Source organism: Anopheles arabiensis, chromosome 2 (genome assembly GCF_016920715.1).
Source record: "Anopheles arabiensis isolate DONGOLA chromosome 2, AaraD3, whole genome shotgun sequence".
Classification (NCBI taxonomy): Eukaryota; Metazoa; Arthropoda; class Insecta; order Diptera; family Culicidae; genus Anopheles; species Anopheles arabiensis.
This window is the reverse complement of record NC_053517.1, coordinates 50,134,738-50,151,194: the sequence shown is the minus strand read 5'-3', so window position 1 is coordinate 50,151,194 and position 16,457 is coordinate 50,134,738. Positions and strand designations below refer to the sequence as shown.

The following is a 16,457-nucleotide window of genomic DNA, read 5'->3' as shown; positions in this document are numbered from 1 at the left end:
AGTAGCAGTGGCAGAGATTTCCACGAAACTGCCACCCATAGGTCGCAGTATCATAGTCGTAGGCATCGTTTACGCGGCATTTAGCTCGGATCGCTCGCTCTGGTCGAACCACTTGCCGCGGCCGAGGTAGTAGGTAATTTAGGGCCGCAAGGCATCTGTGCGGCGCGTGCGAGCTACCAGTAGAACGCGTGCTCTTCCCATCGTAGAATCCGGGAAACACATCCCGTTAAATCGAGCGCAACGAGGCGGCGCTCACTGTACCGAGGCCGGGGGTACAAATGGGCAAACAAACGCACGCGTCTGTGCACTATCGGACCAAACGGGCCACTTTGGTGGTCTTTCGCGCACTTGCCACGATGGCATGCAAAGATACTTCCTTCGTATAGATGGTTTGAGTTTAACGATAATTGTCATTTATTCCACTAAAGAGCTAACAAGAGAATTGAATGTATCTATTGAATGTATTTAAAATAGTTTATATAAAAAGATAATTAAGAAAAAGTTGCAGAATTTTTTAAGGTAACCTTTCCTCCCCTTTTCTCCAATTCCTAGGTAAATCGACCGCTGACGATGAAAAAGGAAGGCATCCAGACGCGAAATCGGAAGCTCTCGTCCAAATCGAAGAAAAAGAAAGGAATCCCTGGCTCGTGTCTTCCGCTCGGCGGTCACCTTGGAGATCTGATGAAGCCGCTCGACCATAAACCCTCCTTCCCCGGTGCGTTCCCAGGTTCAATGGGTAAGTTAACAAACAGCAAATGCTTGCTGTACAAATTTCATAATCAAAATAATATTATTAATTAAAAAACCCTTAAAATTGATAAACTATAATTTCGATTGCAATATTCTTCATTCTGCTCATTCTACAGGGCAACACAGCCACTTATCGGGAGGATTACACCCAGCACATACGCACATGCACGGTGGGTGGTATACGACTGGCATGGGAGCGCTCGGAACTTCCGGCGGACTGCAGAACGGATTCGGCGGTGCTGGGTCGTTAGGTGGAGGAGTCGTCCCGCATTCGCAATCGTACCATCTAGGACTTAATTCAATGGTGAGTACATTATTCTAATGCATTTTAAACTATTAGCTATGAAAAATGCACATTGAACTCTTTCATTTTGTTAGTATAATTTTGAAAACATCAGACTCTTAGACAATCCCTCGTTCATATATATTTTAAAATGTTTTACGAACCATCGTTTGTCTGTTTTACTAAAACACTATTCTTTCAATCTCTTATTTCCTAATCATTCCCTCAGAGCTGGCGTTCGGAGTACACGTGATGGAGCACCGGTAACTTTAACACTAACCTGTTCGAGTTTAGCACCTCACCGAAACTCCAGCAGCAACACCAGCAACAGCACCAATCGGCCCTTTCGCACCAGCAGCAGCAGCAGCAACAACAACAACAGCAACAACAGCAGCAACAGCAACAACAACAGCAGCTACTGTTGCAGCAACACCAAAATCAACAATCCACCCATCAGCTGCAACAATCGCCATCGTCCAGCTCGTCCCTGTCGTCGATAGCGAATGCAGCCTCACTGCTGGAACAGCATCATCTTGGATCGCTGCATCAGCTGCACGAGCATCATCACGATACGACCGTCGCCAGCCAGCTACACCTGCACCCCCATCAATTGCATTTAGCGACCGCAAGTCAAGTACAAATCTAAACCCGGCATCCACTTCAAGACTCTTCTTACTGTCCACACGCACAACGTTCGCTCGGTTGTGCTCATTTGTCGCATATGCGCGCGCTTCTAGTCACCAGCCAACTTCGTACAATGTCTTCTTCATCAACGCAACGCTAATAGTAGCAACATTCAAAACAGTTCAAAAACTCCCCCGAGCTGCTTGAGTTACTTGAGGCAGCTGCTGGGAGAGACCAGAGACCATTCATCACAAAACAGAAATTAATTGCGGAGCGCTTTCCTGCTTCTGGCAAGAGCGTTTCTCTCTGTTTCTCGATCCAGAGGACGATCGAGCACCGGTTCAGTATTATTAATGATTTTCATAGATTACCGTGTAGGTGAAATATATACGGCGGACTTTAACCATCCGACGAATAGGAGAAACGTGTGCGTTCAGTCGAAGGTAAGTCAGGGAAGAATCACTTCCGTTTGCATCCCAGCAGGTGTAAAAGGTAAAAGGAAAGTTGGTGGGAGGGTTCAGGCAGGCGTGGCAAGGTAACCAAGCGAATGATGAGCGTAAGTTAAATCGAATTTAGTGCACCAGGCCCCAAAATGTCCGAAGTTGGAGCGACGTGAAACATAGCAAACAAGCAAACAAACACAAAAACTGCTGGTGAGAAAACAAAGCCAACAGTTGATCTACGCTTTGTGTTTTTATAGATACGATTGAAAATCCGATAAATTACCAATGTTCACCAACTGGCATAGAACTAGGCGAAAGGTAACACAGCAACAAAACAGATAAAAACACCCAGTATTGGTGTTGGTTTTTTTTACAAAAAAACACTGGGAAAAACGATCCGCCGAATAGAAACTAACGCGCACAAACAAAAGCAACAGCAGCAGCAGCAGCACAAATGGACTGACGGAAGGCATCCAGTGCACTCTGGCTGTGCATTCGCTGTGCGCATGTGAAATGCACAACAAAACACAGACAAAACACAGTGATGTACGTTACAATTGATTAGCTGGTAAGGAAGTAGTGAATTCAACTGTACGAAAGCCAACCAAGTGTCCCAGCGTCGCAACGGGTGGAATGTTGCAAAAACAAAACTCACTACCACTCTTGGCATTGCAATGCAATGTTTCGTTTCGTGTTTTGCATAGTAAACTGGAAAGTGCTATGGAAAAGAGGGAAATTGGTTTTTAAACAGAAAAAAAGGGTTCAAGATGAGGGAAAACTTTCCAATTTACAAAATAGAAAGTCCCGCCAAGGGGGAATTACAAACAACTCCAACAGAAAACATGAACCAACTAACCCACCACATTGTGTCACGCTGGGAGCAGTATGGGGTGGGGTGGGTGTTGTAGCAAAGGATAACAGTGGAGGAAAGTGCAATTTTCTTAGTTTCAATTATCTGAAAGCAGCAGCTAGCTGCGCTTTCCACTGCAGTCTTTTTGTTTTGTTTTTGAGTGAAATATTATTTTTAAACGCGTCAAAGTGTACAGCGCGTAGTTTGACCACAGCAAATGATTTGCAGTGCACCTCTCGTTTAAGATTAGTGTAATTTATTTATCCACATTCAATTTACAGTACACTTGTTTCTTTATGCGCATATGAGTGCACAACAAACATTGGGTGTTCATAGTAAGCGCCTGCAAGGTGTTAAAAATCCGATTGTATAGCTATATAAGTTTTCCCAAACATTCGCTTGATTGCTGTCGGAAACCAAACGGTCATACACCTAGCACAAACAAAGGGTAGACAAAATGGAAAAGGGAAAATCAGAAGAAGGAAAAAATGTTACAGAAGCAGATGCCATATAAATAAGTAGACTGTAAAATGTTTTCACAAGCAAAATTGTAAACAAAAAAAACATACAAAAAAAACAACCCCACAAAACAGCAAAATTTGCGTAAGCTATAGCGTGTTGTTGTTGTGAAGGTGAAAACATTCAATGAAAAATTATGTTGTACAGACACATACACCTTACTAGTATGGATCAAATCGTAGAGGTGCAGCAAAAAGTATATGTTAAAAACGCACTCTTCTTGAGATGGAAGAGAAACTGTCTGTTTGTTGCACAAATGCAAATGAAAATGCAAAAACAAATGAAAACAGGAAAACAAGCAGGAAAAATAAAAAAAAACACTGAAATCAGTCAAAGCAAGTGATGTGAAAGTGATCAAGACAAACATCACAACAAAAAGAATAACAGGAGCAAAAAATACAACGCACAATTGTAAAGATCGCAGAAAAAAACCTACCAAGGGAAAGCGGTTGAATGTAATGCAAAACCAGCGTAACAAACAAACAAACAAAAAACTTTTAGCGCAAATTATTGTACATAGTAAAAGGTTAAGAAACGGCAACCATAAAGTTGATAATCGAAAACGTGCAACGCCGCGTGGGCCATATAAAAGGGCAATCCAGGAGCAATTGTTAGGGCACACAATACAGACACAGCAGCAGGAATTAGTGCACCGAGCGGGTGCGTGAGAAGCTAATGCGACTGGTGCAGTTGCAGGCGGGCTTCAGTGCGGTACGTAACACACACACAGACATTCACACACACAACCACACAAGATGCTCAACCTAGCAGCCCACGTCCGGTGAATCGTCGTTGTTGGCAGCGCAAAAACAAACGCACATAGTAACATTCATTACACGATGTCTTTTTTGATGTGTTGACTACTATACAATAGTATTACTGTGTACTTTTCCTTTGTGGTAAGCGTATTGGAGCACCGATGGTGCGGAAATGCAAACTCACAACCTTCCCCTGTCCCTTTCGCTCCTTGTCCTCTCCTTCCTCTCACACTCCCTTCACATCCCTTCCGTTCCCAGCCGCTCTTCACCTCGTACATGCAAATCACGGTCTCTATAAATATGCATATAGGCGTACATATACATGTAATGATGATAAATATAAATATAAATGTGTAAATTATATAGAAGTAAACGCGTGTGCGTGTGCCACGATGATGGCGCCCCCCCAAAAAACCCGATAGCTCTAAGACCGATCCCCGGAAAGGTAGTGCGGTACCGTGCGTCCCAAAATCGATCGCTGTCGGCGGACGCAGAGCGACAGAGAGGCACAAACACAAAGTATTGTAATTAATATCAACAACAATGTGGATGAAAGAATGTAAAATCACGACAAAAAATATTAATAAAAAAAAAGCATACAAATGTACAAAAAATATTTAAAAAATGTGAGTGGGTTTCTCATTTATGCCAAGCATGGGATGTGACTACTTGCATTGTTGAGAAAAAGTAGTCTTTAATGTGTAGCAAGTTACACTTACAGCACGAATAGCACACAACTTCTTGCCATCTATTTCTGTATTCCGATTCGCGCGTGTGATACGCTGCACTAATGGTGCACGTGTGCAGCTATTCTTTTGCCGTGGTCGTTCCAGCTGCATCACACATTGGTCCTAAAAATATGATAATCTTTTTTACACAATTTTTTGCAGCAAAAAGGAAGCATAAATTTCATTGCCACGAGTTTGCCGTTAAGTTATGTCACTGTGGTGTAATATTTTGACGTCGTCCGTTTTTTTTTTAACGTGCTCGGCTTAGCAGCTCCTGCTGTTTAATCGTCTTCTTGGCAATTTTTTTACATCCTGGTCAGATTGTGTAAAATTTTGAACGTCCGACCAGCCTAAAACAAACGCCCGTATCATCAAAGGAAAGAACAGGCGTACAGCGTCGACCATGTATCATAATTTGGCAGGTGTACCAAAGCTTCCCCTTCACAAAAGGATTCCTGCTGAGCGGTGCATACGAGCGCGCGCTCGCTAAAACCATCCGGCGAATCATCGGGTAAGGCAAACGAGAGGAAGAATCGATGAGCTGCAGTAGAATGTACCACGCTTCTAGGGATGTCTGACATCGGCGCAGGATCATCGACACTGTGGAAGCTTAAGGAAACGCTACGCAGGCCTCAAACGACCAGCTGATTGCGTGTTGGTTCGGCTCAAAATCACACATGCAGCAGTGGCCTCATTTCGAGAGCGAATGCACTGCGATTCGTCATAATTAGGCACCGGTCCTTCGGCACGAGCCACACCTTTGCCAATGGGAGACAGAGTATGCTCGTCTTTTTTTCTTCTTTTTTCCTGTTATTCCCCTCAGACCATGCTAACCACTAACAAGGGCGACACGTAAAGCCACCGCTTAAAGCAACGGTTTGATCGTTCAATTTTTTTAAACACAAATCGTTAGTGCACTTTTTCATCGTTCATCGTTTGACTTTGGCCCGGTGTTAGCCTCATGAGCAGGAAGACAAAATAAAGCATACGCACAGGTCAGTTTTATTATACCACGTGCCGGCGTAGGCCTAACAGGAAGGATCCCTTCTTCCGATTGTTAAGCAAGAAACAGTGATCTGGGACACGAGCACGGTTTATGCTGTACGTTTGTTGTGTCGTTTAATTCGACCTCATTTTTCATTTATTTTGCTGTTAAATCCTCCTCATAACTTTTGTATACGTATGCTTTTTTGTTCCGTCCTTCGAGTTTTGTTGCTATTGCGCTGGTAGCAAAAAAGAATTGAGGTGTTCTGTTATAAAAGATACAGCATAATATCACCTGTCCTGTCAAGAGGCGAAAAAGACCCAGGAGGTCCAAGGCTTCTTTAAAACATATAACCAAAACAACCTGTTGTGTCAACTGGAGCAATTATGCATTGCACCATAATACAAACAATCCTAATAATGTGTAGATAGCGTTGAAAAAATCTAATAACAAAAGCATTTAATGAGAACATAACTAACTATTGTAAGTATACAAAAGATTTTAGTTGTTAAACATTTATGTGCCAGTTGTTTACCCCTTAAGACATGGAAATATTATCTAATTCTTTTTTAAGTATATTTTACTTGAAATGTTACAGTATAACTCTGCTTAAATTTAAAAAAACTCAATCTTGGCTTTAATTTTTTTTGTAGTTTAATACTCTCTGTTCGTCAGCGATTCCTTAATTTCGGAATTACAAGCTACACTGAAAAGCGTAAAGGTATTTTGGACCGCAATACTTTCCTACGTATCAGCCAGCATTTTTAATAATCAAAATGTTCTGAATCAGCTCCATTTTTCACGTTAAAAATGAATACATTTTATTTTTTCTCCTCATATTCCTCCATCTCTTATATTTCAGTAAAAACTCCGTTGTCATGGTAAAAATTGCATAAACTCCATTACACATGCAAGGCTATCACAATATTTTTCCATGATCCCAGTTTGATGAATTGATGGCACACATATTAAGCCAAAATATATTTTATATCCTTCAACGGTAACAAAAACCAGTGTGTTACATACTAACACACACTATCCTGAAAGGGTTAAATGTGCTAATCAAGCATGAAATGAGATTTTAGCCAACGAAAGGATGAGATAGAAAGGATTCTTTTTAAGAACCTTTGCAAACGTTACAGTAAAGCGCATCAAATCGCCAACTTGCGTTGACCCTTGTCCAGTGAAATTGATTTCCTTTTCGTATCGGTGATTTTGATTTTATGACAGGATTTACCGGTAAAATAGGAGTCCTTGTGAGCCTGATCCGATACTGTGTGTATTAAACAGCCAAAAATTTCTCCCTCGTGTGATCATAGGTTAATGTTCGCTTGATGGTAATATCAAGTAATCCGATTGAATGATTAATGCATTTTTTACAAAGTAGTGTACTATAAAAACGAAATATAATTCAGCAACGAATACGAAAATAAAATATGTAACATCAATTCTTGGAATAAAACTAGATATTTTAAAAGGTTTTGAGAGAACTTCATGGATTTCCTATCATTTCATGGATAAGCTAATACAGTTATAAGATCAATAACTAGCTTATTAAAATACATTAAGGCGTGTATACGTATCTGACAATATACATATAGTAGTCCACTGTAAACTCTACAACTAAATTGTTCAATTTACTATAAAAACTTCACCGTCATTTACACCACACTTGGAGCATACTCTGATTGATCTAATTCAAGATAAAAATCATCCAAAACTCAAAATTTCTTCCATTTGATCAATTGTGTCATTTTCCTTCAAACGATGTCAAAGACTTTCATCTTCAGTTACGTTCTGTTTCATCATTCGCATCAATTGCTTACCTTAGCCGTGTATCGTTTCGATATAATCATTCATCTTGATGCATGACTAAACTAGCAAAAAAGGATAGACCAAGCCAATTTCCCCGTCTAGCAGCCCACCGATGCGACATTACTACTAAGAGACATACATCGCGATCCCGAGGGTAAGTGTTAACTCAAGCCAGAACATATTCTTATCGCAAACAAAGTCAAACGCAGGCTAACCATAACCGGCTCTTCCACGTCACTTAACATCAGACACAGCACGGCCCGCATCAAATTTTCATCAAACATCAGCAGCCCACTGGCACCCGTTTACCATGCCTTTCAACCGACTATCTAGGGGAAACAGGAGCAACACAAGCATCGACCGGGAAACCAAAATCTCGGAGCCTGCGACTGGCTCTTTCGACCACCACCGCACCAACCAGATACGCTATCCATTCAGTGAGATATGTTTGATTGAAAAAATATAATATAAAGACAATTTTCCACATGAGGAGCAAGTAAAAAAACCGGATTTTCCAACCGGTTGATTTTAGGTGTGGGCAGGATAACAAAAACAAATTGTCCGCACACTAGACCGTTCAGCAAGCACAGCACCCAGTATATAGGTTTCCTCGTTTTCTCCAAAGAAAGTAAAACAGTAGAAGGATTTTCTTTTCTTCTGAACCAAAATCGAGGTTCCGACCAAACTAGCACCTGATTGACAAAGCAGACGGGCACAGCAGTTGTCTGTTTATCTTGGTAGTAAGTCCCGCTACTGATGTGCTGCGCTACAAGATGTTTGAGGAAAACTTTGAATTATGATACTTTGATGAATGGTTTTGGTAGCACACTGAACGATTATGGTGATGATGACGATGATGATGACGAGATGGAGAGCTAAGGAAAAGGGTAGCGGTTCGGTAAGTATGATACGCGAGTCCACAAGCGCAACAGAGCGTTACTGTCACTTGAGGTAATGAGCTCTTCGAAAACCTTGACAACTTCAGACGAGGTGTAGTTTGGACACGAAAACCATAGTGTGACATTGGAGCTAGCAAGTGTTTTTTTAACCACAATACTTGCATTACTTAAACATTACATATGGGTTGCATATTTTGATGAACATGATATAACTTAAGAGCAATCGGCAACTTATTGTAATTACACTACAATATTTGCTATTGGATCTGATGAAGCCTTGAGATCAAGTGACAAATACTCTCAATTCCCATTTATAAAATGTTGTAGGAATTTTATCGCACATTATTTTTATAATATTTATGTCAAATGTTTTCGCTATAATTACTATCAGAAGAAATAATGTTATGATGACTTAGTGCTTGATGGAAGAAAATCATGGTCATAGACAATTATGAAACATACAAGAAACATGTGCATATTTATTTCATCGTGATGCGAAATTATTTCATTACCAATAAAAATCATATTTGTTTGCAATAAAAGACCCATTGTTTTTCATTGATCGCGAAATGTTGCATCATTATTATACTGAGTGTTAATTAACCATTACAAGGAACACATTTTACAGCTTAGTGTTTACTCCTCTATTAAAACCAGCAGGGCGAAAGCACATTTTACATTCTATCATACACCTTTGCCTAACATTGTGATACTGATTTTGCTGCATCCTCATATTGTTTCTTGCACAAAGCTTATTTATACATATTATTCATAGAAAGGCTATATGAAATCATTAAACAATTAAAATGATGTACTTAGCTTTCAGTGGCTTATTGATTTACCCATAGCAGGATAGTCAGTCCTACGTAGTGGGGGACACGGTCCATTTGAGGCTTGAACCAATGACGGGCATGTTGTTAAGTCGTACGAGTTTACGACTGTACCACGAGATCGGCAATCTTTCAAATAATATACAAACCTTTAAAAATAATGCATTTCATATTCACTCAATTCGTTAGCATGAATTGAAATAGATTTTCATTTAAGAAGTTGAACGTTATATTTGAAATGTGAACTTTAGAATGAATGTGAAGAGTACAACATTGCAATAAAATATTACATTTGATTACTACTAAAAAACTATCGAATCTCATTCATGGCTTTGCGAGTAGGTCAGCAAGCATTTCCTATGCTTCTCCCTTAAAATCGCTGCCAACCCATTCAGTGATAGATATAAATCGTTGCTCATTAAGCGATATCACATTCCTTCGCTGCTGGAAAATGCACCATGCAGCTTGTCCGTATTTTCTTACCATAGTTAAATGGGCGTACAAAAACAACGACGTCCAAAACTTGCATTTACACACTTGCTACTTGGCGGTGGATGCAATCGTGAAAACGCACCACAAGCCCAAACAAAACAAAAACTAGTGCCTTTTTCCAAGCATAATTTACGACACTGTGTCGAGGCCACACGGTGAAAATTAATTCGATGTGCATCGCCGTCGCCGATTATCGCCCAGCTCAATCTTTCCCCTTTAGGTGGTTTAGATTATGTAGGAGTGCACAGTGTGCGTTTGTCTGTTGGATGCAAATTTCGCACCACCCTTCCATGGGGGAGCGGCAGCGCCAAATCTAGCTCTTTGTGAGTTTTTGTGTTTTTTTCTCTTCTGTTGGATAAACATTTTGCCTACACACAGTGAGCCTTGGGCACATTCGCACAGCCTTCAGTGTGAGGGACGAATGTTTCGAACGGTTTTTTTTTGCTGTTGTTGTGTTACTTCCCATTTGACTGTCTCTTCTAGTTACATGCCAGCCCCTATTCGGAAGGCACCGTAATGCACTAAACGAAAATTAAAGTCTATGGTAATTAGTGAAATAGAACGCGGTAATGCCGAAAGGGCGCTAGCGAAGAGGGGTAAAGGACATGAAGCAAACCTCTTGAAAACAGCAGCGTCAGTAACGAACTGGCGATGGACAGTTGCAGGAGGTTAAGAGGAGGAAAACCCAAGGGGAAAATGCTACAGCGGCAAACGGTACTGACGCGTTTCCTACGTCTAGAATAGCCCGGCGCAGCTTGGGTTCCAGCGGAGCGAAAAGATTGGTCCGATAAGATTTTGGTGTAGTGCACACCGCATGCCCAACCGAAACCGCAGTCCATCGCATTGCTCCATTGCGTAAGTGAAAAAAGAATGACAGAGAGGGAGAGAGAGACAGAGAGACATTTAGAGAGGGAACGGTACCAACGGCAAAAACGTGCAAGAAATGCAGCGGCAGTAAAAATACTTCAGCATGGCGCTCTCGTCCATCGCATCTCGTAAGTCGTGGACAAACTTTAACTATTCGTTGGCTTCTTTCGCCCTTCGGAGGGCGCCCGGTTTTCCGATTAGAGACAATTCCGACCGTCTTCGCTACTACGGTCCCTTTCTGGCCTTATGCTAAATTCGCCCCGAGTGTGTGCGTTTGCATACGTGGTGTGCTCCACCTATCTCGTACGCGTGTGCCTTTGAATCGGTTTTATGTTTCTTTATGTTGCTAGGGACCTTCAGCGCCTTACGCGCCCCATTCGCGCGCAGGCATCCGATCGTCGCATAAAATATAGGTGTGCACGGTGCGGTCCCGTGCATAATCGCCCCAGACGGAGAAGACATGTGCGGTTTAACACATTCAAATTAGAAAACAAAACACAAACAAAAGTCGTCAGCACAAGTAAAAAATAAAAAAATAACAGCGTAGTCACAGCCACTCACACACGTAACACTATGCTCCCCGGCTTATTTGCCCGGGCACCCTCGAGCAATGTGACGCCTTGCGAATGCCCTTACAGTTGCTACACATGTACATGCATACGTTGTAAAAATTTGTTCGTACATAAATTAAAATTATGCTCATTTGCAAGGAAGCTTCCTCTCTTGCATCCAAGGCGGGTGACCCAGTCCAGCTGTCTGTCCACTCTTGCCAGGAGGAGTACGAGAAAAAGCTGATGAAGGAACGAACGGGAAAAACAGTTCATTGTGAATTTGCTAACATTTTGCAAACCGAATCTGCCTCTTTTTTACGTTTTACTTCCTCGCGGAGACGGAAGTGAGCTTTGTTGGGCAAAAACGGAGCAAATAAACGAAAAACCCACCCCAAAGCGACGAACCCTATCCACTCTAACGAACAAACCCGATTCATTCGCCAAGCTTTCCAGCTGCCCTATCGTAAAGGTTTACGTGCATGGCCATCGTCGGCATTACCGTTGCGGATGGATTAACCAGAGTGAAGCCATTTGGTTCCCCCATCTCACCGTTTTTGTCACTACCGGCCGGGTCAGTGAAACGAATCGGAAGATTTTCTGGCAAACTTACGCCAACCATTTCCTACTACTTGCTTCTCACCGAGAAAATTCCTCAAAAACACCACCCACGGATAGGAGATCTTAACGTATTCCTGCAGCGACTAGCTGTGTACCATACGATGGGTCAAAGTCACACACATAAAATGGCCCACGGGCGGATGGTCGGAAAACACGGAAAATTCCAATTTATGACGATAATGCTTCTTTATTTACCAATTATTTATTTAAAATTAATTTTAATGAAGTCATAAAATTTACACTCCATGCATTAAGTGAAACGAAGGTGAGCTGCACGCGGCGGTACCACAGCACCGCCAAACTAACGTCACTACATTTGTGGATACCCCTTGCTTGTTTTCTAGAATGCGTCTTTTCACCGATCGTATCGGAGTGTTTGGACGTTCCTCTCGGAAAGGGCAATTCTGACGCGACGAATCAGCCGCCGGCGGAGAAGCAGCGGAAGGAAATTGTCAAAAAGCTACGTTCCCGAACCGTACGCAGCAAATGCGTTCAAAGATGCAATAGCGAGGACAACGGCCGGAAATTGTACATCGAACGGAATGTAGACAGGAATGCACAAACATACCCCACAGACAGACGCGCAATGCCGCATTTCGAATGGAAAACATGACGTCGTGCTTATCGAACCATCATCATCCTTGATGGGTGTATGTGTGTGTTTGTGTGCATGAGCGTGTAGGGTTATTTGGTCAACACTTTGGAAGTGTGTATGGAAATTGTACAGCATATTTAATGACAGACAAATTATAGTGCCAGCTCATTATAACAAAATTGAGTTTACAAACTGCGGAATGATTTAAAGATTTGCATAAAAAGCCTTTCAAATAATATTTAAAATGCTGATGTAAAATAAAAGTATTCGATTTATATCTTTCAAAACGAATTGTTTTGTAAATTAGTTTTCATATATGAAAGAAATAGATAAGTTTAATGTGCGTATGATGATTGATTGGAGGTATGCATAACATTTAAACTATACCAAAATGTACATAAATGCTAACATATTACACGTGCTTTAATGCTTTGATTAATTAAACATCAAACAATTACAAAAACATTCTAAACAGCAGGTGCTCTATGGATATGTATATGAATATTGTCTTGATTGTTTGTTTTGTTCGATCTCTGACGGGATCAATATTACATAATACAGTCAACTAAGGCACATAGTTTCAGTAGAATATTTTTGGTCTAGTGAAAAATTATATATTATGTAACAATCAATTATTATAATAAAATTATTATTTTCTTTTTTGTTTTAATTCCCAGACCATCATTTCAGTAATTTAAGTTTTAAGGCCCACGTCTATGAACATGTTACGGGAACATTTGTTCAATGACAACATTTCCGGATTTTTCCGGACAGTTCGTCTATATGATTTGGCAACACATGTACATGTAACATGTTTATAGACCAGGGCCTAGCGCAGCATATTTAATCTTTAAAAAAATGAGGTAAATTTCGTGGTAAAAAATTAAAGCAATGTAAATGTTGTCCTACTATACAAATAAAAAGAAGGATACAGAGCTATCCCGATCAATTAACACTCGGTCTACGTATGACACATTATAATAAAAAAATCATGAACAAACTTTACAAAGATTTTTCAGACAATGTTTATAAAAACTGGCGTTTTTTTCATAAATGATAGCCAATTATGTTTCCTTGGGTACCATGACTATCATACATGCTTGCCAGGTATAATTGATTTTAAATCTGAATATTTTGTAACAGATAGGGTGTATTATCATGAAATTTTGCAAAAAGATCAAAGAAATCTTAAATAACCTTGTAATGTATGCGGTTTTGGCAATTTTTTGTTGTTTTTCTGTTTTTATAGAATAATTCATTGATACCCGCTATGTAATGGTCGAAAGTCGAAAAGATAAATTCAAAACAACAATTCCTTCGATCAATATAGTGCAGCCACATATATTTTAGTAATAATGTGAGTATACAAAACCATCTAATGTACAGCAGATATTGATAAAAATATTATCTAAATGTCAACATATTACAAAAAACCTCTTAATTTCGATACATTTTATAAACTGTGTACTAACTTAAGTTTATATCCCTATAGCTTAGAGGGAGCGTATTCATATTGGAAATAGAAATAAGAGAGAGAGAAACTAACAAAACGGGTAATATTTGCAGATACATGTAAGGAGATTAGATGAGATTTTGATTACATTCCATACAAAACAGGAAAATCAAGCATGCAAAAATTACTTAAATCAAACAGCAATATTCAGTTCAGTCAACTCTATTTTCACCACTGCTGTTAGTGATAAAGTGATAAATTAATCATCTGACCGAACACACTGAGGCGGCATTCCATTGACTAGTGGGTTCAAATCGGACCACAGCCAAATTTTTGTCGGTGGTAAGTGCCACCTTCTTGGCGTGAGAAGCTCAACCCGTCTCGAAATAAAACGTTCACTCATTTGCCATCGCCAAGAAGATTTAATGAAGTACTTAAGGAAATTTAACCACCCATTACGACTTCGTTCTTAAGGAGTAGCTCGAAGCTTTGACTCAAGACTCCCAAATCATGTAGGAACATTTCTACCCTACCCCCAGTATCTAGGCCTTCTGGTGCCTCGAGTGCCTTTTCCCAAAGCGGGAAAAGAACGGCGGCAATCGGTACAGGTTAAAATCTCATAAAAATAGCACATTCCGGATGCTCGAAATGTGTTACCCTCAAGCTACCCAGGATAAAGAGTGCGAGCTAGCAGTATCAGCGTTAGTAAAACCGAATATAATGCAGCAAACTAATCGTGAATATGAAATTCATACACACAAAACACAGCACACCCGGGCGTCAATCGGAGCCCCTAGGCCTGCCTGGAAGCGGATGGAAATAGAAATATCAGTTCCAGTACATTTTCCTTCCGGTAAGTGCTATAAAAATGTGATGGATTGGCATCGTAAAACTTACCGTAACTTGTTGAAACAAACGAGAAAACGACTGACCGGCCGACCGAGCCTGCCGGCTACTAGGCCTAAACCCATTTTCTGCGACTGCGTTTTCCATTTATATATCGGTGACTTTTATCACTTCACAGAAATGAATAATTAATTAGTGCGGCCTGTGGTTTCCCCCGGTTGGAATCGCTTCTTCAGGTGACTCGACGCCAGCAACATCTTGAAACCTCGCACTGCCCTTGCTGAGGAGGAGCCCCAACTGCAGACGGCAGGTGAGCCAAACAGGGAGATGAGCTTGAAAAATGTAGTTGATAAGTAATATTTATTGCACCATAAAGATTTGCTCGCAATAGCTGCGTGTTTCACCACGCAGTTGTGGCCCGAGGCATGTGGCCACAAGTGCCGTGCTTAAGAACATGAGCCTAGAGCCTAGACTCTAGTTTTAGCACAGTTCTTTGAAAAAGATATCATCACCGGGCCAGAAAATGGTGCAGGGTATGATGGTGAATTCTTATGTTCTTAGGGTGTACCGATAAACCAATGTGTCGAATGTCGTGTTGAGCTGATAATATTCTCACACGTCGTTCACCGTTTTGTTTTGGCGATCGCGTTGTCACGGAAGGAAAACGAGACTCTGACCGATCCTACGCTAAAACTCTGCTCATTTGCAACTAAAGATCACTCGAACGATCGCTATTATAGTACGTAGGTTCTATTTTGGAAATGTGTGCCGGTATAGCGTCTGTCACATTTGCACGATTTATGATTGTCGTCGAATTTTGATGCGGCAGCAGCAGCATCATTTTAACCAGCATCAAAAGCATGAGCAACCATCGCTGTCGTTTGTGTAAAGGCTTTGCCAGCTCACACCAATGAGACAGCGCAAAACGCATTCGCCCGTGCAGCGCGTTGCATTGTGTTAGCACACGGTGCGTCCTTATTTAGCGTGTGCGATCGGTGTTGCAGTCATGTTATTTTATGATTTTAGCATATCGCTCCATCAGCACTAAACGATGCAGAGACCAATTCAAGCAAGCGTTGTGAACATTTATAGGTACAAAAAGAGGGAAAAAAATCTGGATCCATTTGAAGCCATTTTCATTCCCTCACTACGGTAGACTACTTGTTAACGGAAGATTCTGCAATGGCATATTGTGGTAAAGCGCATGGCGAATTAAAACAACGGGTATATCGTTTTACTTTGTAGTCATTTTTTAATGACACGTAACATGCTTGATTGACAATGGATTTTATGATTTATTAGTGAGATATTAGCAGAATTTTTAAATTGTTTTAATGAAGTAAAAAAAAGTATACAGCTACCATTAAAATGATCACAAAAGTCATGTGCTTTTTTAAATCAAACGCCAGCCATTAAATCATATAATACCAAATTAAATAACCTATACTTCACAAAGGAAATAAAACATAAATTTTGTGGTATAAAAGCGCTACCAAAAGGTGATCTAATCCACTCTTCTGCTCTTTTCTAGAAAACATTCCATAGTGATTA

General features: G+C 40.7%; 2 protein-coding genes across 3 annotated transcripts in view; both read left to right on the top strand.

Annotated features, from left to right (window-relative positions):
- The window catches only part of LOC120894954 (GATA-binding factor C), a 97,349-nt gene extending 95,970 nt beyond the window's left edge, over positions 1–1,379 (top strand). For both annotated transcript variants that reach the window (XM_040297871.1, XM_040297870.1), the window contains exons 6-8: positions 553–736; positions 867–1,054; positions 1,263–1,379. In XM_040297871.1, coding sequence (XP_040153805.1) covers positions 553–736; positions 867–1,054; positions 1,263–1,286 — 396 coding nt within the window. In that variant the 3' untranslated portion in view covers positions 1,287–1,379. The remainder of the gene's footprint in view (positions 1–552; positions 737–866; positions 1,055–1,262) is intronic.
- LOC120908214 (myb-like protein Q) lies at positions 1,287–4,811 on the top strand (the record flags this gene model as incomplete). The annotated part of the gene is made up of 1 exon (XM_040319175.1): positions 1,287–4,811. A coding segment is annotated over one exon (393 nt), but the record flags the coding sequence as incomplete, so codon positions are not given.
- Positions 4,812–16,457: the final 11,646 nt, after the last annotated feature.